This window comes from Sus scrofa, chromosome 3 (genome assembly GCF_054392235.1).
Source record: "Sus scrofa isolate SSC_HxYL_T2T_F1_AM1 chromosome 3, Sscrofa_HxYL_maternal_Yorkshire_Landrace_v2.0, whole genome shotgun sequence".
Taxonomy (NCBI): Eukaryota; Metazoa; Chordata; class Mammalia; order Artiodactyla; family Suidae; genus Sus; species Sus scrofa.
This window is the reverse complement of record NC_139385.1, coordinates 70,089,229-70,114,639: the sequence shown is the minus strand read 5'-3', so window position 1 is coordinate 70,114,639 and position 25,411 is coordinate 70,089,229. Positions and strand designations below refer to the sequence as shown.

At 48.9% G+C, this 25,411-nt stretch overlaps 1 protein-coding gene and 1 long non-coding RNA gene across 3 annotated transcripts; one reads left to right on the top strand and one right to left on the bottom strand.

Moving 5' to 3' along the window:
• Positions 1-3,536: 3,536 nt before the first annotated feature.
• CD8B (CD8 subunit beta) lies at positions 3,537-21,678 on the bottom strand. Of its 2 annotated transcripts, none has more exon segments than NR_145981.3 (6): positions 3,537-4,274; positions 6,165-6,389; positions 8,430-8,519; positions 12,301-12,390; positions 18,107-18,463; positions 21,595-21,678. NR_145981.3 is itself a non-coding variant. In NM_001348770.2 (6 exon segments), coding segments are annotated over 6 exon segments (630 nt in total). In that variant the 5' UTR covers positions 21,638-21,678; the 3' UTR covers positions 3,537-4,261.
• On the top strand, positions 20,670-24,435 carry LOC146404692 (uncharacterized). The gene is made up of 2 exons (XR_014841512.1): positions 20,670-20,967; positions 24,130-24,435. It is a non-coding gene; the product is annotated as an uncharacterized LOC146404692 (long non-coding RNA).
• Positions 24,436-25,411: the final 976 nt, after the last annotated feature.

Below are 25,411 nucleotides of genomic sequence, written 5' to 3'. Positions count from 1 at the left end.
AGACATGATTTCTGAACAAATTCCTCATTGATGGATATATAAACAGATTCCAATTTTTTAATAATACAATGACCAGATCCTCTTTTAAAGGAGGCTGTTCCTTTTTTCCAAATTTTTGATGCTTGGCCCAGTTATAAAAGTAAAAGGAGGGAGTTCCCATCGTGGCGCAGCAGAAGCAAATCTGACTAGGAACCATGATGTTGTGGGTTTGATCCCTGGCCTTGCTCTGTGGGTTAAGGATCTGGCATTGCCAAGAGCTGTAGTGTAGATGGCAGATGCAGCTCGGATCTGGAGTTGCTGTTGTTGTGGCTATGTCTGTGGTGTAGGCAGAAGCTGTAGCTCCGATTTGACCCCTAGCCTGGGAACCTCCATGTTCTGTGAGTGCTTCCCTAAAGAAAAGCAAAAAAAAAAAAAAAAAAAAGTAAAAGGAGATTGTTGTAAAAATTCAGAGAACACAGAAATGTACAATCCAGAAATGGAAAATCCCCAGAGTAACTGCCATCAACAGCTTGGAGTATATCCTTTCAGACTTTGTCTATTCATACATGAAAAATTATGTCCAGAAGCCTTCACATATTACTGAGCACAGATGTTAAAATACAGGCAGCTGTAGTGGCCATCATTTGATGGCAGCGTATAGGTGTTTAGCTCAGTCCTTAGTAGCAGCATGGAGTCCTTTGCATCACAATTGATCTAACTGGCTCCTTTTGAGGGACATTTGGATTGGTTTCAATTTTTGATTAATAAGAACACTCCAAGGAACAATTTGATGCCCAATTTCTTTGTGCCTGTCACTTTGAGATGTGTTTCTTTAAGGTATATTACGATGCGTGAAATTGATAGTCCAAAGATTGCTAGATTAAGAAAAGTTTTTTGGGTATTTTGCCAGAATGGCCTTCCAGAAAGTGTTAAATGCTCAGTTCCTTCTTGAAAACAAAAGTCAGGTGCTGAGGGCAGACCTCCTCACCGCAGCCCCCCGCCGCTGGCAGCCAAGGCTGTGCTGATTTCCCGCCCGGGGCCGACGGAGCCCAGGCTGCCTTGGCAGGTGCCTGTTGCACAGAAAACCGACAGAGGTGCACCACCCCCCCCATAACCTCACCCCATGCAAATGCACAAACAACTAAACACAATCACAAAGACAGCAGCAGGGAGAGTCTGCTAGATAGTGGAGCCCACAGCGGGATGAGGGGCCTTGAGGCCGGCTCTCATTTCCTCTGCGGACGGGGTGTGAGCCTTCAGAAAGGACAGGCTGCACATCTGGGTCTTGGTCTCTCATCGTTCAATGGGACATTTCAGAGCAAAGTGAACCCTGGAGGAGTCTGGTCCAGGCTAAGCTGGCCCTTTCCTCCAACCCCTCAGCCTTGGGAGGCAGCCTGACCTGCTGTCCTCACAGCTGATGGGCAGAAAGCGTTTGTTTCCCTTGAGCACCTCCTGCATCTATGCCCTTCTAACTCCTACCCACCACACCTGGTTCTGCTGCAACCCCAACTCCACGGAGAGCCTCTCAGATGCCAGGAGATGGTTACACCAGCCCTTTGTCACGTTCTGTGGCTGCCAGAGGGCTCTGAACAGAGCCTGGTTTACCATTGCCTTTTTCTTTTCTTTTTTTCTGGCTATGCCCATGGCATGCCTAAGTTCCTGACCCAGGGACTGCACATGAGCCAGACAACAACCCGAGCCACAGCAGTGACAGCACTGGATCCTTAACCTGCCGAGCCACTGGGGAACTCTGCCCTTCTTTGCTGGCCAGCAAAGCAGGTGGGACTTTCCTCCTTTGACCTGCGCCCAGAGCATCTGTGAATGCAGCCAGAATTTGAATTCTCCTTTTGCTCAAAAGCTCTTAAGCTGCTCAAGGCCTGGGTGGGGAGTTAACATGAAACCCAGGAGTTTTTACATCCCTCCACTCCAGCTCAGCATTTTCTCCTTGCAGCATATTTCTCTGACTACCAAAGCTGAGAGACGGTAAAATATCATGGACATGTGACAGAGACCCTGATGTCTCTCCCCTTCTCTTTGGTATGAGGTTGCCAACCTCACGGCCAGGTGTCCCTGGAGTTCCATGCTCAGTGAAAATGAACTGGTGCTGGCAAGGGCAGCTTGGGGAGGTCTGGGGGAGGGTGGCCTCTGCTGCCTGGCTCTAGGTGCCCTGGGTGCCTCCTCTCTGGGCCTTCTCTACACCTACAACATGGACTACAGTGTATCATGGGGGCAAGTGAGGAACTCTACCCCTCCTTTTTTTTTTGGCCTAGACTTTGGCATGTGGAAGTTTCCAGGCCAGAGATCGAACCCATGCCACAGCAGCACCCAAGGTGTAGCTGTGACAACGCTGGATCCTTAACCTGCTGCGTTACAAGGGAACTCCTGCTGCATTACAAGACATACTCTTTTTAACCTTGTGTTTTCTTTTTAACTGAGCATCACCATCTTTAACATATACATGAGTCTTTTTTTTTTTTTTAAGGCTGTACCCAAGGCATATGGACATTCCCAGACTAAGGGTCCAATAGGAGCTGCAGCCACCGGCCCACATCACAGCCACAGAAATGCCGGATCTGAGCCTCATCTACGACCTACACTGCAGCTCATGGTGATGCTGGATCCTTAACCCACTGAGTGGGGCTAGGGATCAAATCTGCATCCTCATAGATACTAGTCAGGTTCACTATAGCTGAGCCCTAATAGGAGCTCCATGGATGAGGTTTTGTGCATTTCCATCACAGGAGCCATCTCACCTTTTATTCAAGACTTTATTTTTAATGCCATTCTGAGCAATGTGGATGGAACTAAAGATTATCATACTAAGTGAAATAAATCAGAAAGAAAGATAAATACTGTATGATATCACATATGCAAAATCTAAAATATGATACAAGTGGACCTATCTATGAAACAGAAACAGATTCATGGACATGGAGAACAGTCTTGTAGTTGCCAAGAGGGAGGGGGTTGGGGAAGAGATGGAGTAGGAGGTTGGGGTTAGAAGATATAAACTATTATATAGAGAAGGGATAAACAGCAAGGTCCTACTATACAGCACAGGGAACTATATTCAATATCCTATGATAAAAGATAATGGAAAATATTTTTTTATAAAAAGAATGTATAGGAGCTCCCTGGTGGCTCGGCAGGTTAAGAACCCAGCATTGTGGAGTTCCTGCTGTGGTGCAGTGGTAACGAACCTGACTAGTATCCATGAGGATGTGGGTTTGATTGCTGGCCTCACTCAGTGGGTTAAGGATCTGGCATTGTTGTAAGCTGCATTGTAGGTCACAGATGAGGCTTGGATATGGCGTTGCTGTGGCTGTGGCTGTGGCTGGCAGCTGTATTCTCTGATTGGACCCCTAGCCCTGGAAATTCCATATGTTGCAGGTGTGCCCCTAAAAAAAAAAAAAGAACCCGGCATTGCCATTGCTGTGGTGAAGTTTTAGTATTTGATGCAGGAACTTCTGCATGTTGCAGGTGTGACCAAAAAAAAAAAAAAAAAAAAAAGTGTGCGTGTGTGTATTCTTATTCAGAAATGAACACAACACTGTAAGTCAACTATACTTCAATAAAAATAAAAAAATACTTTATTTTTTACAACCAAGTTATTTTCATAAAAGAAACAGAGAGTGAAAGAAGAAATGTACAAGCCATGGGAGGGCAGAAAGTGAAAGCTGAGGAACTTCCTAGTGGGAAATCAAGTGGCCTCCTGGCCCCAAACCCCAAGTTTCCAGCCCCAAGGGAGGTCCTCAGAAACAGAGGTGAAAGGGGGAGCCAGCTCAGGCCCTCTTGGAAGCCTCCTTTCCAACCTGGGTCTGCTGCCTGGGGCTCTCTGTGGGGAAGGACAACTCCAGCCAGGGAAGACCAAGGGGACCCATCCCAGCACCATCCCATGAGAGACTCAGGTCTCAATGTCACCGCCCTACCAGGACAAAGCAAGGCGGTGGCTGGACCGCAAGACTGAAATTCCCAGCCCAAACAGGAGCTGGAAGTGCTGCACTGGAGCCATTTTGTACTCAATCCTGCATATGCCTTTCGAGTTGCAGAGAGGGCCCTGGGGCTCTGAAGGCTTCTCTCTCAGATTCCTGATGACTATGTAACAAGTTGCTCTCAGGCATGAGGTCCACAGAAAGAACTTGCAGTAGTTAAAAGCAGGCAGCTTTGGCAGGTTGGTGACATGTCCATGGTTGAGTGTGTCCTTTCGCTCTCATTTTTCCAGACCTTGTCCATCAGTGACCGATGTATTTTTGTAGCAGGACACCAAAAGCATATTCTCTGCTCACTTACAAAACCTGAAAACAATGGCAAGTTGTGAAACCACTTATTTTCAGGCAAATGCAATTGAATTCCCTGTAATGGAGATAAATGGATGCAGACGCCATTCTAAGAAAGAAGCCTAGGGCCAAGAGTTGTTATTAATATATTTTTAAGGCTCCATCTTAGTCATGAAAAATAATAAAAAAAAAAACCCTCAAAAAACACAGCCCTAAGAGCTCTAGCTTTGAATAGTGTTACTTCCTGCGGCACTTTCTAAGATAAGCAAGTCACCAATGCACACGAAGGGGCCAGAGGAAGGTGGCCTGCTGATGGGGGTGATTTTCTAGGGCCGGTTACAAAGGCTGGGGAATGTCTGCCCTGAACTGTGAATTGACCTTGGAACTGTTGGTCTGTGAGACCCGGGACTGTTTCATCCATACCTGGATCATGACAGCAAAACTCCTTTTTAAACTCCTTTTTAGCCACAAACCCTTTTGTTCAATGACATCTTACAGGTACGTGTAACTACAGCCCATGGATGAGAGCAGAGCTGTTCAGAATGAAGAGGGTGAGGGCACTGGGAGCCCACCCACCCCAGCCCCTTCTTCGTCTGAGCTGATCCTCAGAACCTCTGGATTTGCCAAAGCATGAGGTCCTGCAGCCACCCCCTCCAGAACTGGCATCAAATCACTGGGGAACAAGTTAAAAATGAAGGGGTGGGTGGGTGGGTGGGAGGCAGAACCACAGGCAGCACACACACACCCCCCCCCCCCGGGTGCGGGGGAGTCGTTTTCCATAAAAGGTCACCACAGGAAAGATTTCAAACAGAACATTCTGGAGGTCTAGAGTTAGACAAATACACCTAAGTTACTATCTTTTAAGTATGAAGTAATTTCTAAATGCAGCACATAGGAGTTCCTGTGTAGTGGAGCCAGTTAAGGACCCAGCATTGTCACTGCAGTGGCTCCAGTTGCTGATGTGGTGAGGGTTCGATTCCTGGCCTGAGAACTTCCACATGCTGCTGATGCTGCTAAACCAAAAAAAAAGAAGGAAAAAAAAAAAAGAACAAATGAAATAATAGGCGATGAAGACTTTGGGGTATCCTGCTCTATGCATGCAAGAGCTAATTTTTTTAGGGGGGGGCCACGACCTTGGCATACGGAGGTTCCCAGGCTAGGGTTCAAATTGGAGCTGCAGTTGCTGGCCTGCACCACAGCCACAGCAACTCGGGATCCAAGCTGCATCTGCAACCTACACGACAGCTCATGGCAATGCTGGATTCCCCCACCCACTAAGTGAGGCCAGAGATCAAACCCGCCTCTTCAGTGGATACTAGTTGGATTCATTTCTGCTGTGCCACAACAGGAACTCTCAAGAGCTAATTGTTTATTCAATATCTTGTAATCATTATAGTAGAAAAGAATCTAAAGAAAGCATATACGACAAAAACCAATAAATAAATACATAAAATAAACAAGACAACAATATAGCAAAAAATGAATATATATAATAATTAAATCCCTTTGCCATACACCTGATATCAACACACCATTGTAAATCGGCTACAATTTTATTTTTGGTCTTTTTTGGACTTTTTAGGCGGTATATTGAGGTTCCCAGGCTAGGGGTTGAATCAGAGCTGTAGCTGCCAGCCTACACCACAGCCATAGCAATGCGGGATCCAAGCCTCGTCTTCAACTTACACCACAGCTCACGGCAACGCTGGATCCTTAACCCACTGAGTGAGGCCAGGGATAGAACCTGCAACCTCATGATTACTAGTCCAGTTCGTTAACCACTGAGCCACGACAGGAACTCCTAAATCAGCTATGATTAAAAAAAAAACTTTTTTAAAAGTTCATTGCTATCCTCAGGAGAGCTAAGCTCTAAATCTTACCATACTTGACATACACTTAAGCACTCACCGGCATCTCTACTTAGGTTTTGTCTTTGCCTGAACTCCATCTCCCCATCTGTTTGCACAGTGTATGATTTTTGAAGGTAGTGTCTGGCTGGGGCTCCTTGCAGCTGGAGGCTGTGAGCAGCCGCAGGGGCTGAGAAAGCCAGGGCCACACCCAGGCCTGAACACTTTTCCCAGGTCCCAGCTACTTACTGTTTCATGAGGCGATGCCAGGCTCTCCTCTGCAGGCCTGGAAGAAGAAAACAAGAGCAGTGGTTGGCCTGGGCTGTGAGCCGCTGACACTGAGCCCCAGAGAGCGAGGAGGGCGAAGAGGTGGGCAGCCGACACTTCAGCCCACTGCGTTGTGGGCTCTGCTCCAGACACTGCCTGGGTTTTAATCCCCTTAACGCTCAGGGCAAACCTATGAGTTGTATTTCACTCATTAGCTTTGTTTGCATATGGGGGAACTGAGGGAGAGAGCGAGCATGTTACTGAGTGACCTGCCCACCGTCCTGCAGCTAGTGAGTTGGCTTCTGTGCGGCCATAAACGTGTCACCTGCCTTTCACGGGGTGGAGGGTGGGGGGTGGAGGGGTGTCAGGAAGGAGAGGCTGTACAGATAGTCCTAAACCAGAGCACGAATGTTCTGGGGGTGTACAAGAGTTCCCCTGGGACGTAGTCAGGAAATATGAGCATGTCTATTTACATATTTATCTCAACCTTTTTATCTTTTTTTTTTTTTGCTTTTTTAGGGCACCTGTGGCATATGGAGGTTCCCAGGCTAGGGGTCTAATTGGAGCTGTAGCTGCTGGCCTGAACCACAGCCACAGCAATGCAGAATCCGAGCCGCGTCTGCGACCTACACCACAGCTTACGGCAATGCTGGATCCTTAACCCACTGAGCAAGGCCAGGGATCAAACCTGTGTCTCATGGATGCTAGTCAGATTCGTTAACCGCTGAGCCACGACAGGAACTCCTCAGCCTTTTTATCTTTGAAGTATATTTAACAACATAAACAGTATGTTAAATAAACATAGCTAACATAGCTATTAGTAATTTATTAAAGTATATTTATAATGCTATATTAAGTATGTACATACATAATAAATAAATACAGCCAATTGTAATTATTTAGTTTTTATAGTATTTGTACTCATTTTTTTTTCTTTTTATGGCTGAGCCTCTGGCATATGTAAATTCCTGGAGCAGGGTCAAATCAGTGCTGCAGTTGCTGGCCTACACCACAGCCACAGCAATGCCAGATCCATGCTGCATCTGTGACCTATACTGCAGCTTGCGGCAATGCCGAATCCTTAATCTACTGAGCGAGGCCAGGGATAGAACCCATAACCTCACAGATATGATGTCAGATTCTTAACTCACTGAGCCACAACAGGAACTCCCAAAAGATTTTTTTTTTTTTAACTAATGAGGTCCTTGATCAAAAATGTTTGCATACCACTAATAGTTCTTGGAGCAGATGAAATGGATCCCTTTTTTTGGGTGGCAATTGTATGCAAAAAATGTGTACATGGTGTCTTTCTCTGCAGAGGAGGTCCAAAATTGTCTTCATATGTTCAGACGGGTCTGTGACTTATAAAAGAGGCACGATCTAGTCCATGCCCTTGTGGGCCACCCTGAACCATTTTACAGAAGCCCAGAGAGGGTAAGTGGCTTGCTCAAGGTACACAGGAGAGGAGAAGAGTCAGGGGTAGACGCCAGGGCTCTGGGCTCCTGGCCAACTCTGCTGGCCTCCCCTGTAGCCCGGAGAACGAGGTGACCCCACCTCCAAAGTGGCTGAGAGCAGCAGCCATCTCTGTTTCCCTACAGCCTCACAGGGAGGATTTCTAGCCTCTGGGAACATAGCCCAAACCTCACTCTGTGCACCCTCATCTCTGTGCCCTGCTTCCACCCCAACTGCTCAGGGCCTTCCTGCTTACTGAACACAGGCCCCAGCTGGGCACCTGGCAGGACTTTACAAAAGCCACCCTGTAAGGCAGGTAATACTGTTTCCCTGGGTGGGGCAGCTGAGGCTCAGGGGGCCAGGGCATGTGCCCAAGGTCATGGGATCAGGAATTAGCAATGTCAAATTCAATCCAGGTTTGTCTGACTCCAGAGACGGGGTGGTCTCTCATCCTTGCAGCTTGGCCTGGAACTTCCATGGGTTTAGGGGGTGGGGGCAAAGTTCCATCAGGCTGCCATCTGCCCTTCTCCCCCAGAGGAGGAAGGACCCTCGGGGACACCTCCAACAGCAGAAGGAGTGCATGATGGCCCAGGGGGGCACGACTTACAGTATACATGGACAGCAGCACCCAAGGACACCAGCAGAACCAGAAGGCCGGCCACCAGCAGGCCAATGATGAGGGGGGCACAGGCAGGGCCTGGAAAAGAGGCACATGTGGAACAATTGAGACTGCAGATAAATACAAAGAGGGAAAATCAACAGGGAGCTCCATTGCCCACAGAATACCACTGTTTGCCTATTTCCTTTTCATCTTGTCCCTAGGCATTTTAAGCATTGAGATCATTTCATATAGAAAATTTCATGCCCCACATCCATATTAAAAAAATCAGTAGAAGTTCCCTGGCGGCTCAGGAGGTTAAGGCTCTGGCATTGTCTTTCTATGGCTTTGGTTACTGCTGTGGCTTGGGTTCGAGCCCTGGCCTGAGAACTTTTGCATGCCACAGGTGAGGCCCCCCCCACCATCCAAAATTAATAAACTCAGGAGCTAACTTTTTCTTTGCATGCCACAGGTGAGGCCCCCCCGCCCCAAATTAATAAACTCAGGAGCTAATTTTTTCATTCCTTTTTAGGGCCACACCTGCGGCATATGGAAGTTCCCAGGCTAGGGGTCTAATTGGAGCTACAGCTGCCGGCCTACACCACAGTCACAGCAACACAGGATCCGAACGAGCCGTGTCCGTGACCTACACCAGAGCTCATGGCAAAGCCGATCCTTAACCTAGGCAGTGAGGCCAGGGATTGAACCTGTGTCTTCATGGATACTAGTTGAGTTTGTAACCTGCTAAGTCACAACAGGAACTCCCTCAATCTATTTTCATATATTGGCCATATTTGATTTTTTTCGTCTCTAAGTTGCCAATGTGTTCTTTGCCCATTTGGTATGCTATTTAAATAGCAGAAATTCTATTTCCAGGGCCCTAAATCCTTCTCTAACACCATTTGTGCCTCTATGGTTGGTCCCTGTGAATAGTTGAGGGGGCAGAACCAGGACCCATGGGTGAAAAAGGCAAGGCTGCAGATGTGGGCTCAAAGTTAAAAAAATTAGAAACAGTTCTGAATGTCACAGAAGTGGGAGAATGTTTACTGAAGACCTATCATGTGCCAAGTGCAGTCCTAAGTGCAAACTTCACCTTGGGAGGCAGGGAGGTATCACTATCGATTTTATCTCTCATTTTATAGTTCAGAAAAGCCGAGATTCAAAGAATTTCAATTACATGCCCAAGGTCACCTGGATACTAAAAGGCAGGGTGAGGGTTTGGATCCAGGTCCTCTGAGTTCTAAGGCCCCTGCTGGTCCCCCTGGGAGAGGGCAGGAGAGGTAATGGAGGGGATGGTGTGGGCCACCACGTGGGAGGGAGCCGGCCACGGCCCAGGCTGGATGTCGCCCGTGTGGAGAAGTTGGGTGAGAGGCCCTCGGAAGCCCCTCCCACTTCTGAGATGTACGGGTTTCTTTCCGCCTCTCATCTCCTCCATGGTGTTCCGACCTGGATGAGCCTCAGAATCATGATGCAAAGTGAAAGAAGCCAGGCCTGAGAGACCACGTGCTATATGATTCCATGTGTACGAAATGTCCAGAAGAGGCAAATCTATAGCAACAGAAAGTAGATTAGCAGTTGCCGGGGGCTGGTCTAGGAAAAGAGATTAGCCGTAAACGGACCCAGGGGATCTGACAGGCGGACAGAAATGTTCTAAAACTAGATCGTGGTGATGGCTGCATAACTTGGTAAACTGACTAATTTAATAATAAATTAGTAAATTAAATAATAAAAATTAATATCATATAATAGTAATGAATAAATAACTAAATTAATAATTAAATTCAGTAAGTAAATAATTGAATTAATTAAATTATAGTAAACAATTAATTAATATTTAATAGCAAATAACTTAAACAGTAAGTAATTTAAAATAATTAGATAACAATTAAATAATTTTGAATAATTTTAAATAATTAAAACAACAGTAAATATTTTAATTAATAATTAATAGTAAATTATTAATTAAAAATTAAATTAATAGTAAATACTTAACATAATAAATAATAGTAAATAATTTACCGAGTTATGCAACCAGCGCCAAGGCACACCCAGGTTTTGCATCCTCATCTTAGCACCTCAATTGTATTTGCCTTTCGTGTCCTTTTTTGGTTCTACCCTGCCTGAAATCCTTTAGGCAAAGTTGTGGGGCACAAATACTTGATAAAAAAAGATCATTCTGTCTCTGCCTTTTTGTTCCTTAAGACTTTGCCCTCCTGTACATGGCTTCGATTTGCCTTTTTTTTTTTTTTTAATGACTGCATTTGTTGCATATGGAAGTGCCATATGCCAGGGGTTGGATCCAAGCCTCAGCTGTGATCTATGCCGCAGATGTGGCAACGAAGGATCCTTTAATCCACTTGCTAGACTGGGGATCGAAACCGCACCTTCGCAGGGACCCAAGCTGCTGAAGTTGGATTCTTAACCCATTGTGCCTCAGCAGGAGGTCCCTGATTTGCTTTTTACTGTGATCTCATATGGCAGTTTCCCTCTCCCATGCTCTGGATCCTGTCAGATGTCTCTCTCCAGATCTTTCTGATACTTTATATATTTAAGACAAAGCAGCGCCAGCAGCACAAAGCAGCCCTGGTGTGGCTGCTTGTGGTTCATTCTATTGGGTAAGAGCAGATGGCACTTTCTGTTTGTCACCAGTAACTCTGCGGGGACAGAGGTCCGTGTTTTTCCAGAAACACATTTGGCTGATGGGTTCCAGGAAAGAGTGCGTGTGTGTGACTCAGCTATAGTGTCTGGCGTCTGCGGCACAATGCAGTGAGCTGGTCCACCCATTAGTAAAAGTATATTAAGCACACACTGTGTACTGGTAGGTCCTCCTTCCTATTAGGCATCAAAACTGGGAAAGGCTAAGGTGCTGGTTCTTTAGGTTTGATTTTTTTGTCTGTTAACAGCTTTATTGCAATATAATTTATATCTTGTAAAGTTCACCTGTTCAAAGTGTAGATTTTAAAGCCTTTTGGTATATTCACAGAGTTGTACAAACCATCACCATAATCTGCTTTTAGAACATTTTCATCTCCACCCAAAGAAATCCTGCGCCCATCAGCTGTCACTCCCCATTCCTTCCCCAAACCCCCAGGCTTAGGCGAGCACTAATGGACTTTCCGTCTTTATGGATTGTCATATTCTGGATATTTCTTATCAACAGAATCATAGAATAGATGGTCTTTTGTGACTAGCTTCTTCCATGGCATATTTTCGAGGTTCATTCATGTGGGAGCCTGTATCAGTACTTCATTCTTTTTTGTACGCTCTGTGGCATATGGAGTCCCCAGGCCAGGAATCAGATCCTAAACTGCAGATGTGGCGATGCCGGATCCTTAACCCACTGTGTTGGGCCAAGGATCGAACCCGCATCCCAGAGCTCTCAAGATGCCCCCAATCCCATTGTGCCACAGTGGGAACTCCAGTACTTCATTCTTGCTCACAGCTAAATAATATTGCATTGTATGGAGAGTCCAGATTTTGTTAATCCAGTCATCAGATGGTGGACATTTGAGTTGTCTTTACTTTTTGGCGATTATGAATAGTGCCACTATGAACATTTGAGTCCAAGTTTGGGGTGGGTGTACCCTTCATGAAGTTTCGTCCTGTGATGACGTGAGAGCGTGTCTCCCACTTGGCTGTGAGATGCTGGACAACAGCGCTGCTGTCACACTCAGCTCCCCTTCAGACCCCAGCTCAGGGCTACAGAAAGAGGCTACAGCCCACACTTGGGAAGAGCTTGTGAAAGAAAGGAAGGAAGGAGAGAAGGAGGGAGGGAGAGAAGGAGAAAGGGACAGAGGATGGAGGGAGGGAGGGAGGAGGGAGGGAAGAAAGGAAGGGTTCCATTGTGCTTCTGAGAATGCAGGGGGATGGGAGAACTCACCCTTTGGGGGCACCAGGTTTGGTAATCGGCATATTTTCTTCTTGGGTCTGGTCTTCTTGGTGGGCTGGGCAGTGGTGGGAAAGACATCAACTATAAAAGCAAGCAAGACACATATCTTAGCCAGGTAAACGGCAGGTGGACTTAGAGATAAAACTTAAAACTGCACATCTTATATTCAGATTCTAAAGTCCTTATCCATGTCCCCTAGCCTCTACAGGGCTTGACGGTCACAGATCAATAGAATTTTTTCTTTATTTCTTTTTTGGCCACACCTGCGCTATGTGGAAGTTCCTGGGCTAGGGATCAAATCTGTGCCACAGCAGCAACCCAATCCACTTCAGTGACAACACCAGATCCTGAACCTGCCGAGCCACAAGGGAACTCCAGACCAATAGAATTTTTGATCTACTTCCCCACTCCTCTGAGGGCCTAGGGATGGGGTCCACTTGGTGTCCACACAAATGTGGACAGCGCCCCAGCACCCTTGATTAACCATGTGTGACTTGGGGAAAGTCCTGTCACTTCTGTGTGCCTCAATTTCCCCATCTGCTGAAACCAAGATGGCCCCATCTCCTCCTTGGAGGGTTGTGAGAATTAAAGGGGACAGTATGCCCAGTAAGGTGAGCAGTAGAGGTGGCTCCTGGCTGAAGACCTTTATCTAAAGCCTGAGCCCCCAAGTCCTTGGCACAACCAGCCCCTCAGCCCAGCTGCCAATCCCTAAGCAAGTGGAGGAAAGTCACAGAAAGGAAGTGGGTGCCTTTTTCTGCACGGACAAAACCACTCAGGGTGTTGTATGTTGCAATGCCGGATTCTTAGCCCACTGAGCCAGGCCAGGTATCGAGCCTGCATCCTCACAGATACTAGTTGGGTTCGTTAACCGCTGAGCCATGACAGGAAATCCTGAAGAGATTTTCTGCACAATGGTAGGAGAAGGAATTGGGTGACATCATGAACTCAAACTCTAGGGTCAAGGGCACAGGGAGGGGCGGCCAATGTTTGGTCGTTTGGGTCTGGCATCTCCTATATAAAAAGCAGACACTTTGAGGCGTTCCCATCGTGGCTCAGTGGAAACAAATCTGACTAGTATTCCTGAGGACACAGGTTTGATCCCTGGCCTCGATCAGTGGGTTAAGGATCTGGTGTTGCCGTGAGCTGTGGTGTAGGATGCAGATATAGCTCGGATCTGGCGTTGAGGTGGCTGTGGTGTACACCAGCAGCTATGGCTGTAGCTCCGATTAGACCCCTAGCCTGGGAACCTCCATATAAAAAGACCAAAAAAAAAGAAAAAGCAGACACTTTGGAACCTCACTGCCTAAGTGAAGGGAAGCAGAGAAAACATGCCCATTCTGCCTGCTCCGTGGTTTCTAGAAGAGCCAATGAACCAGAATTAACCCTTTCGAGGCCCCCACGGACTAGCAGCAGTGGTAGCAGTGCCAAGCACATCAGCTTAAGCTTATTGAACCCAACAATTTTGGGGATGAGCACTATTTTCCCCCACTTTATTCCTGAGGAAGCCTAGGCTCAGAGGACTGAAATAAACCACTTGCCCAAGTCTGGAGAGCCCAGGAACAGCAGGGTCAGCATCTGAGCCAAAAGATGCCCTATACCTGGATGGAGCTCCCTTGTGGTGCAGTGGGTTAAGGACTTGGCATTGTTACTTCAGTGGCTCAGATCATTGCTGTGGCTCGGGCTTGATCCCTGGCCTAGAAATTTCTATATGTCGTGGGCATGGCCAAAATAAAAAAAAAGAAAAGAAAAAAAGATGCCTATCCTAGGCTCTCACCCTGCCACACTGCCTCGGAGGCAAATGTTGTTTTTTTTTTTTTCTTTGGCCTCACCCAGGGCTTGCGGAACTTCCCGGGCAGTTAAGCACATCAGGTCATCAGAATGCTAAGGGAGGAGTTCCTGCTGTGGTGCAGGGGAAACGAATCCGACCAGGAACCATGAAGTTGCAGTTTTGATCCCTAGCCTCTTTCAGTGTTGGTTAAGGATCTGGTGTTGCCGTAAGCTGTGGTGTAGGTTGTAGACGCAGCTTGATTCCTGCGGCTGTGGTATAGGCCAGCATCTGGGAACTCCATATACCACAGGTTTGGCTCTTAAAAAACAAACAAACAAACAAAAGGCAAAAAAAAAAAAAAAAAAAAAAAAAAAAAAAGAACACTAAGAGAGACTGTTGTGAAAGGAAAAGTGGCCTCAGTATCATGCTCTGAATGCCTGTGAGGAGCCAGCCCTTTGCTGGAGTGCCACGGCCTCTTTACCCACTTCAGTCCTGGAAAGTGTTCATTCCCCTACATTTTTTTTTTTAGGGTCACACCTGAGGCATATGGAAGTTCCCAGGCTAGGGGTCGAATTGGAGCTACAGCTGCTGGCCTACACCACAGCCACAGCAATGCTAGATCCAAGCTGCGTCTGCGACCTATACCAGAGCTCAAAGCAACACCAGATCCTTAACCCACTGGTTGAGGTCAGGGATCGACCCCACATCCTCATGGATACTAATCAGGTTCATTATTGCTGAGCCACGACAGGAAAACCCACTCCTCTACTTCATACACAAGGAGGCACAGAAGCTCCCAGCAGGCAGTGGTGCTCTTCGAGGTGACCAGTTCTCCAGGACCTCTCACCTTGGCTGGGCACAGAGGCTCAGAGCTGATGGGGGTTGTTCCATTTTTTGGGGGGGGCTCCCCCGTGACATATGCATTTCCTGGGCCAAGGATCAGATCTGAACCACAGTGCTGACCTAAGCCGAAGCTGTGGCAGGGCTGGATCCTTAATCCACTGTGCCAGGCTGGGACTCAAACGTGCATCCCAGCTGCTCCCAAGACGCCACCAATCCCATTGCACTAAGTAGGAACGCTGAGACTCATTCCATTTTAATGTCTTCATGTCCAGACTCAGAACCCCTGGATTCTTCTGAGTCTGGGGTTCTACCTCCCCCCCAGTTCAAAACTCCACCCTTTTCTACTCTTTAAAATGGGTAGGGGAGTTCCCGTTGAGGCTCAGTGAGTTAAGAACCCAACTAGTATCCATGAGCATGTAGGTTTGATTTCTGGTCTTGCTCAGAGGGTTCAGGATCCGATGTTGCTGTGAGCTGTGGTGTAGGTCACAGAAGTGGCTCAAATCCCACATTGCTGTAGTTGTGGTGTAGGCCTGCCGCTGCAGCTCCAATTTGTCCCCTAGCCCGGGGAACGTCCATAGGCTGCAAATGTGGCCCTAAAAAAAGGTAAAATGGGGAGTTCCCGTCATGGCGCAGTGATTAACAAATCCGACCAGGAACCAAGAGGTTGCGGGTTCGATCCCTGGCCTTGCTCAGTGGATTAAGGATCTGTCGTTGCCATGAGCTGTGGTGTAGGTCGCAGACGCGGCTCGGATCCTGCGTTGCTGTGGCTCTGTTGTAGGCTGGCGGCTACAGCTCCGATTAGACCCCTAGCCTGGGAACCTCCATATGACGCGAGAGTGGCCTAAGAAATGGCAAAGAGACAACAACAACAACAACAAAAAGGTAAAATGGGTAGGACTTTTGAGTCCATGGTATTTTGAGGGGCCTGAAAAAAGCCAATCTTCTCCCACATACTTTCTCTACCATCCAGGCTTCCTCGTTTCAGTTGTACTGATCTTCCAAGCAGGAGCATGGGCTCTGGATACCCTGCCCCGGGGAGATGGTATGGCTGCGAGCACGTGGCTTTGGGGAAGGACTGCCGTTCCTGGGATGCTGGGCAGCAGGAGGGTTTGGAAGATCAAAGCTGGGAGTGAGTGGGTGATGGTGGAGGTGGGCAGAGGCTTCTGAAAACCAGTTTTGCTTATTTCACCATCCACCTTTCTTAGACCCTGAAATTTCATGAGTGGGAAGTGTGGGGCTTACAGAGACAAAAACAATAAACCAAACCCTAACCTCAAACTCAAAAAGGCCCCAGTTTTCAATACAAGAATCAGTTAACACTCCCCCAACCTTCAGGGATGCCTTGGTTTCTTGTCCAGAGATCTCTCCCAACCATCCCCCCCTCCGCCTCCTGATTTCTAAGACCTGAGGCTGGGGAGATGGGTCTGGGTCATCACTCTGGCTTGTGCCTTCTTAATTTTGCCACTGTCCCTGCATGTCACATGCTGAGTAGTCTAATTCCTGGAGGGTCCCCTTGTCACTCTCAATGCCCCCAGCTTGAGAATATCCCAAGGGAGCAGGAAGCACCTGGTCCTGGGCTAACCTGGGACATGGGGCTTTGAGAATTCCTTCACACCCTTGATAGCTTCATCCTCACTGTCCAATACGGCAGCCACCTGCCACGTGTGCTGTAGAGCACGTGAAATGTGGCCAGCCTGACCTGAGCTGTGCTGTACGGGTAAAGTATACATGGAGCCCTTAATACGAAAAATGAATGTAAGATACTTCAGTAACGATTTTTACCCTGATTACATGCTGAAATCGTAACATTGCTGAGAAGCTGGTTTAAATGAAATATGCAATTTCAATGCAATTTAAATTAATTTCACTTGTTTCTTTAGACTTATTTAAACGTGGCTATTGGAAAATTCCGAGGGTTTTTCTTTTCTTGCTGTTATTGTTGTTGTCTTTTTTGGCTGCTCTGCGGCATGTGGAGTTCCTGGACCAGGGATCAGATCAGAGCTGTAGTTTCAACCTAAGCCTCGGCTGTGGCAATGCCAGATTCTTAACCCACAGTGCCTGTCCCAGAGATCCCAAGATGCCATTGATCCCATTGAGCGACAGGAAAATGCTAAATTACATCTTTGGCTCAAAATACATTTCTACTGGACATGCTAATTTAACTCCTGAGGAACCGAAGCTTCTAAGGGCCAGAGGGAGTCATGCAGCCCCGCAATACAAATGGGAAGACTGAGGCCCAGGGAGGGGAGTGACAGTAAATTGATAGCTGAATTTTCAGCTGGGTCTGGGGTCCAGCCTTCTCACTCACTACATGTCTTGGTGTGGGCTCAAGCCATGGGCGTCCATGCACAATAAGAGGACAGCTGCCCTCCACTGCCCTAGAAGTGCTTTATATCCAGGCAGCAAGGACGTTCTTTCCCTGTGTGCACACTCAAAGGGGATTCCCTTTCTTTCTTTCTTCCTTCCTTCCATCCTTCCTTCCTTCCTTCCTTCCTTCCTTCCTTCCTTCCTTTCTTTCTTTCTTTCTTTCTTTCTTTCTTTCTTTCTTTCTCCTTTTGCAGCAAGTCTCTTGTCTTTTTATAGAAGTTCCCTGGGTAGGGGTCAAATTGGAGCTGCAGCTGCCAGACTACAACACAGCCACATCACCGGATCCAAGTCGCATCTGGGACCTATGCTGAAGTCTGTGGCAATGCTGGATCCTTAATCCACTGAGCAAGGCCAGGGATTGAACCTGAATCCTCACGGATACTATGTCAGGTTCTTAACCCACCAAGCCACAATGGTAACTCCTCAAAGGGGATTTCTGAGAAGACTATCAAGTCTGGAAACGTGGCCCAACCCAGCCACAGCCTTGGGGGGTGGGGGCTAGTATGGATGAAAGACAGCCCCCCCTTTCACCAGAAGAAGCAGTGAAACATCTAAGCACCTCATCTACAATGAGAATCAAACGGCACCTGCCTCCCAGGACGGCTGACAGCATTGAGTGGAATAACTACATACAACTCTTGCACCTGCTTGGCCCGGGGTTCCTTTTTTTCTATTTTTGGTAATGATGTTGCTCCTGGCAATCATCCCCCTTCTGCAGAGTGGGGCTCGCTGAGAATGGGAGCCCATCCCAGGGCCTGACACACACCCAGCACCCAGTAGGTGCTCTATGCTTTTGACGGCACTGAGCCAGATTCTTACCCACACTCAGCCGAGTTCCCTTCCCAAAGGTCAGCTCGGGGTTGCCAACAGCCATGCAGAAGTAGTTGCCACTGTCCGCAGGCTTCACGTGTCGGAGTTGGAGAAGGTAGCGGGAAGAATCTTGAAGCACAGTTAGCTGCTTCTCCGTCTCCTTGCCATACACAGGGTTTCCGTTAGGAATCCAGAGGGCCAGGAACTCGTAGTGGCTGTTGGCACTCGGGGCCTGACGCAGCCTCAGCCAGTAGATGCGAGTGTTGGTGGGGAAAGTTCTGGCTTCACAGGACAGCTTCACCGTCTGGTTGGTTTGAGCCATCACAGACGAAGGAGTCTGCAGGAGTGCTGAGCCACCGTGGAGAGCTACGAGAAGCAGAAGGAGCAGAGACCATCAGCACGCTTTCCTGGCCACGGGTGTGGGGGCCGCAGAGTTGCCCTGAGTCAGGTATGAGAAGAGAAGCTATGGAAGTGCCCGCCTGGTTGCAGGGCCCAGGGGCTGGGTGAGAAGCAGCTGGCGGGCCCCGGACTCAGAGCTCAGGCACCCCATCCCCCAGAAGATTATCTGCCAAGCAGGTGTTCAGGATGCCAGCCTGACAAAGGGGACAGGGGAGAGGCCATTTGTGGATGGCATACTTATATGCCCAGCTCTTTGCACAAACTACCTCGATCAAGCCCCAGACTTAATTTAGGATTTTTATTCCCAATACCTCAGGAGGAACTGAGGCATGAAATGACTTGTCCCACTTGAGGAGTTCCCGTCATGGCTCAGTGGTTAACAAACCCGACTAGTATCCATGAGGATGTGGGTTTGATCCCTGGCCTTGCTCAGTGGGTTAAGGATCTGGCATTGCCGTTAAGCCATGGTATAGGTTGAAGATGCAGCTTGGATCCCGAGTTGCTGTGGATGTGGTGTAGGCCGGCAGCTGTAGCTCCAATTAGACCCCTAGCCTGAGAATCTCCATATGCTGTGGGTGCAGCCCTAAAAGGACAAAAGACAGAAAAGAAAAAGGAAAAAAAAAAAAAAAAGTCTAACGTGCAGTTAGTTGTGACCTGAGAGTCAAACTTAAGGATTCAGCCTGAGGGCAAAGCTGGTTCCTTTTAACCTTGCCCTGCTGCCGCTCTATGTACAGACCTTCAAAAGACTATGAGCAGCTGAAGAAGACCCAGAGCAAGCTGGGAGAGGACTCAGAATCACCAGCAGAGCACGTGGCTGGTCTGGCCAACCTACAGGACATCCAGACACCATTTCTGGACATTGACAACAATCAGCAAGAGGAATTCGCTATCCCCTGGTAGGCACAGTTATAATCCATTCCTCTCCAGCCCAGGAGTCGAGTGGTGTCTGGATCCCCATTCCTGAGTGGAAGGACAGACACCCCAAAAGCAGAGGTAGCAGTTCATTTGTCTCAGAAGGGAAGCTCCTGCAGGCAGGGCGTGGACCCGGCCTTGAACCCAGCCTGTGCCCTGCACCAGTTGTGGGACCTCTGGCAGGTCAGGGAGACTGTCTCCTCCATGTAAAAGGAGGGTGGCTTGGTGTCACTGTCCTGCCTGCTCCGGAGGCCTAGAAGTTCCAAAAAAAAGTAAGTGGATAAGTCATCGTCTATGTGTCTCACATCTCCAGGTTGTTACTGGCAGCAAATGCAATTTTAAGGAGAGGGTTAGAATGGGTCTTTCATGGCCAAGTACGACAAACCAAATCTGACCTTGTAAGCCTTTCATTTTAGCTGTGGGGCAGAGGAGACCTCGCAGAACAGGGTGGAGGCCCGGGAGCATCTGGAGGCCCAGAGAAGACACGGATTTCCTGGGCGGGCAGAGAGGGGCCGGTGTGTGTGTGTGTGTGTCTGTGTGTGTGTCTGTGTCTGTGTACCCAAGGCTTGCCGAGGCCCATATTCACAAGCTTGCCTGTTCTTTTGGCTCAGGCTCCCAGGCTCCACAGTACTAAAGAAATAAACTTAAACTTTTAGCCTCCCCTCATAGATCGCTCTGAGCTTCTGCTCCCACTGAAAATGAAACAGTACCCAGGGCCCAAGTGGCTGCTGGGCCTTCTCAGAAAACCCCCCAAATACAGTGCCGCCTTTTCAGCAGCGTAGAGGTTCTTCACTCTTTGGAGTCACTGACCTCTTGGGGGAGATAAGAATGGATAACACCAATATTTGCTGAGCTGTGCTGAGCACAGTGTGTGCATTGTCTCATTTAATGCTCAGCAAGTCCTTTGGGAGGAAATAGACGCAGTGGACACATGAGGGAATAGAAGCTCGTGAAGGTTAAGGATCTGCTCAAGGTCACACAGCCTGTGTGGTGGATTCAGATTCAACCCTTGGTCTGGGACCTTAGAATCGGAGCTTCAAGCCAGTCCTTGAATTGAGGGTTCCTGTGATCCTCTCCAGGATCTTGCCATGGGCTCCTGGGCACAGAGTGGGGCTGCAAACATGCAGACTCCCCAAGTCCTTCCCAGAAAGCCCAGCAGGGACTCCTCCAGAGCCAGAGGGGGCCGAGGGGCCTGGGGCTCCGTGTAGAATTCTAACCTACGTCCTGACTTGAAGACTTCCTGGCTGAGACACACCCCGGTCTCTCTATTACCCACTGGCTTTTTGGCCCTGGAGACCAAAGCCCTGGCTGTGCCGAGCCCCATCGGTGCTATTGACACAGAGCCGGCCCTTGCCATAGGCATGGTCTCATTTAATTCCATTCTCAGAGGGACCTGCTGTTTCTAAAGTGTCTGGCAATGAGGCTGGAAGTTTTGAACGGCCTGGACTAGCTTCTGCTTGAGATGCTGTTGTGGTCACTAGGTCAGAGCCTGGGCAGGCAGGCCTCTGGAAGGAGGACCAGCTTTGGGCTTTTTGGACAAGAGAGGAAATCAACCACAGGTTAGTAGTGGGCAGTTTGGTGTGTGTATGTGTGTGTTGTGGGGGGTGGTTCTTCTAAAAGGCAGTTGGACTGGGTTTGGTTAGAGGGACAGACTCCCCTCTGCTTTCCACCCCCAACCAAGGCTGCATGTTCTGGGGGCCACACAGTCCATGACATCCACCCCCAGGAAATATTAGGGAACCAGGGGACCCTGGGAATGTACCCAGATGTCAAGCACCAAAGTGAGAACTGGGCCCTGGCCCCTTCCTGGGGGTACAGCCCTGCTGGGCCCCGGACAAGGGCATTTTCCTCCCTTTCTTTTCTTCCTTCCCAGCTCCTTCAACCCTCTCTCCGGACTCCCGTTCTCCCTCCTCTCTTCCTGTCTTCTCTTCTCTTAGGCTCAGCCTTTTGGGCTAAGGTAGCCTTTAACCTGAGGCTCCAGGGACTCCTGGGGTAATGAGCTCCGGGGAGGTTCCCACCCCTCCTCCAGGGACCGTGGCTGCCGCTGCTTCCCCTCCGCGCCCCGCGCAGCCACGGGCTCCGGGCTCCGCATCGCAGGGGGACAGCCTTCCCCAAATGCCTTGGCTCAGGCCAGCGGCAGATCACCCGCTCCTCCGCCCGCGCTCCCCGTGGTCTCCCCTTCTTACTTGACAGCTGCGCGGCAATGAGGAGCCAGAGCCTCGGCTGCATCTTGGCGCGCCCGGGAACACCTGGTCCCGATGGTCTCGGCTGAGACGGTGCGGGCTGGAACCGGGCGGGGCAGCCGGGGGGGAGGGGGGATAGCGGGGAGGGAGGGCCCCGCGGGAAGAGGGGCGGGAGCCTGGTGTGAGGATGGCGAGGTCTCCGCCCTCATCCTCCCCGCATTGCAAAGGTCTTGGCTGCATTTCCAGTAAGGAGGTGACCCCGCTGTCCCGCGTCAAGCAATTGCACGTGAGTGATCGCCTCTTGCTCTGGAAGGTGGTCAGCACAGGGTCATGACTCCATGCGACTCCAGAGGAGGCCACTGAGACTCAGAGATGCCAGGATGCTCAGGAGGCCCCCACAGGAGTGGTGGTGGAGCAGGACCCCAACTCCAGTCACTTCCTTCCTTTTTGAGTAGTTATGGAGCGCCTCCTGGGTACCCTGGGCCCAGTGGAGTCTGGGGGTGACCAAGACCTAGACCCTGCCCTCAAGGGCACGCACTTGTAAGGGCGAAGGAAAGTTAACTGATGAGACATGCAGTCTGATAGTGAGGAGGGTGTGCTGTGGCAGGGGAGAGGGGCCCCCACCTCTGCCTGGCCTGGGGCAGAGCCAGACCTACACCTTCAGGGTCAGGAAGAGCTTAGAGTATGATATTCTCTTTACCCTCCTCACTCGTGTAATTCCTGTTAAAATAACGCTGAAACAGGGACTCAGCAGAAGATCAACAAAGACGTCTACTTTGAAGCTGTGTGTGTGGCGGCGGGGAGGCTCAAGTTCACCCTGCTCTCCTGCTGTGTGGGTGCTGCAAAGCTATGGAGCTTTGGCTGCCAGTGATGCAGTCCAGTCCTGGGCAGGGAGACTTATCAGGGTGATCTTCCTGTTCAAGGGCCAAGTGCAGGTTCACAGAGGGAGGGGGTTGGGCTGTTGGAGGAGGGCGTTCCAAGAATACTGAGGGCCTGTGGGCCCAAGGGAGCCTGGGGAGGGCAGTGGGAGGAAGCCACCTTATCAACAAGGACCTAAACCTGCAGACCAGTTGGTTTGGACCTAAACTCTGAGAGATTTGAGTTAATTGAGAGGGGATGGAGTGTCCCTGAAGGGATTGAAAGCAGGCGGCAGGGCAAGGACACTTCCAGCATCCGGAGCCAATCTCCTTTGTCCTATAACTGTGGCGTATAAATTATATTGATTTGTTTGTTTGTTTGTTTTTTGCTTTTTAGGGCCAAACTCGAGGCATATGGAGGTTCCCAGACTAGTGGTCAAATCGGAGCTACAGCTGCCATCCAACACCACAGCCGCAGCAACACCGGATCCTTAACCTACTGAGCGAAGCCAGGAATTGAACCTGCAACCTTATTTTTTATATTTTATTTCTTTGTCTTTTTTAGGGCTGCACCCATGGCATATGGAAGTTCCCAGGCTAGGGATCTAACTGGAGCTGTAGCCACTGGCCTATGCCAGGCGAACAGTAACGCTGGATCCGAGCCGCATCTGCGGCCTACACCACAGCTCACAGCAACGCTGGATCCTTAACCCACTGAGCAAGTCCAGGGATCAAACCCAAAACCTCATGGTTCCTAGTTGGATTCATTAACCACTGAGCCATGATGGGAACTCCCTAACCCACAACCTTATGGTTCCTAGTCAGATTCATTTCTGCTGCCACATGATGGGAACTCCTTGATTTGTTTTTATGTTGAATCACCCTTGCAGTCCCAGGACAAGTCATGGTGTGTAATCATTTCAACATGTAGTTGGGTTTTGTTTGCTAGTATTTTGCTGAGGATTTTTGTAACTATATTCATAAGAGATATTGGTCTCTAGTGTGACCTTTGTACAAGATTGACCACTGAGCTATTTTGATCTGTGAATGCTTTTATTTTATTCGTTTTCTTTTTAGGGCCACACCTGTGGCATTTGGAAGTTCCCAGGCTAGGAGTTGAATTGGAGCTGCAGCTGCCAACCTATACCGCAGCCTCAGCAATGCAGGATCCGAGCCACATCTGCGACTTACACCACAGCGTGTGGCAACACCGGATCCTTTAACCCACTGAGCAAGGCCAGGGATTGAACATGCATCCTCAAGGATACTAGTCTGATTCTTTTTTTTTTTTTTTGTCTTTTTTTGCCATTTCTTGGGCCGCTCCCGCAGCACATGGAGGTTCCCAGGCTAGGGGTCAAATCGGATCTGTAGCCTCCGGCCTACGCCAGAGCCACAGCAAAGCGGGATCCAAGCCGCGTCTGCAACCTACACCACAGCTCACGGCAACGCTGGATCATCAACCCACTGAGCAAGGGCAGGGATAGAACCCTCTACCTCCTGGTTCCTAGTCAGAGTCGTTAACCACTGAGCCACGACGGGAACTCCTAGTCTGATTCTTAAACTGATGAACCACAGCAGAAATTCCTTTGACTGCTTTTAGAGCTGTAGCAATTCCTGTGCTGTATTAATGAAGCAGAGGCATTAATGGCTGTAAAACATCTAAGCTAACGCATGTTTCCAGTTTACTTTCCAGCCTCTGCAAGCTGTGCTGATCTAGAAAAGCTTCCTTGCCCTCATGCCCTTCATTCAACAATCACATAGTGAGTGTGGTCTAACCCTGTGCTCAGCCCAGGGATACCAAGGTCAGCAAGAGCCAATCCCTGCCCTGAAGGTGCCGAATCTCCAGACTGACACAGACATGTGGACAATTACAACTGCATCAGTTCAAGCACCAGGTCACCCATCAATTCCGATTCGACGCCTAGCCTCCTTATGCCGTGGGTGAGGCCTTAACAAGCAAATAAATAAATAAATAAATAGGCTAAAAGTCAACGGTCCTGATGCTTCCCGGCCCTAATGGGTCCTCTGTCCCGGATTCTTCTGTCTCCCTCGCTCTCAGTGGGTGGTTGCAGGTAAGGGAGGGAGTTGTGATGTTGAGAAAGAGCACATGCGCCTTTCTAGTCCTGCCACTCACCATCTGGGCAACTTGAGGACATCTATTCAACTCTCTGAGCCCCAGTTTTCTCAGTTGTATACTGGAAATAATGATCCAGCACCATAGGGCACGGTGATGTAGACACGAGGACTTCCTAGTGAAGAATTTTCAAATTAGAGACTCAGCTGATGTGAGGGGGCATCTGAAATAGCCAAGTGGTCATTGCTTCCCAATGAAACAAAACTAGCCTGGACCCTCCTAGAAAGCTCACACCTTTCCCAACCTCTAGACCTAGCTTTATAAATATTCGTAAATTCTTCCCAGGGAGTTCCCATTGTGGCTCAGTGGTTAATGAATCCGACTAGGAACCATGAGGTTTCGGGTTTGATCCATGGCCTTGCTCAGTGGGTTAAGGATCCGGCTTTGCCGTGAGCTGTGGTGTAGGTTGCAGATGCGGCTCGGATCCCGTGTTGCCGTGGCTCTGGCGTAGGCCAGTGGCTACAGCTCGGATTTGACCCCTAGCCTGGGAACTTCCATATGCCTCAGGAGCGGCCCAAGAAATGGCAAAAAGACAAAAAAAAAAAAAAAAAAAATTCTCCCCAGATTCCCCCCTCATTATTCCTTATCCAAATCTTTACCTTATTTCATCTCCTATCACGTCAGCCTGTATTTGAAATATGCATGGCATGGTTTAGGCTGGTGTTCCTCACCCTCATTATTCAGCCCTCACCTTTATTTTTCCAACACGGTATTCCAAGAATGCACTTTCTTTAAATTGATTTTTTTTTTAAAAAAAAGCTCAGTTAAATTTATTTTTGTGAAAAGTCTAATAACACGTGCTATAAATGGAAGAGGACCTTTTTTTCTC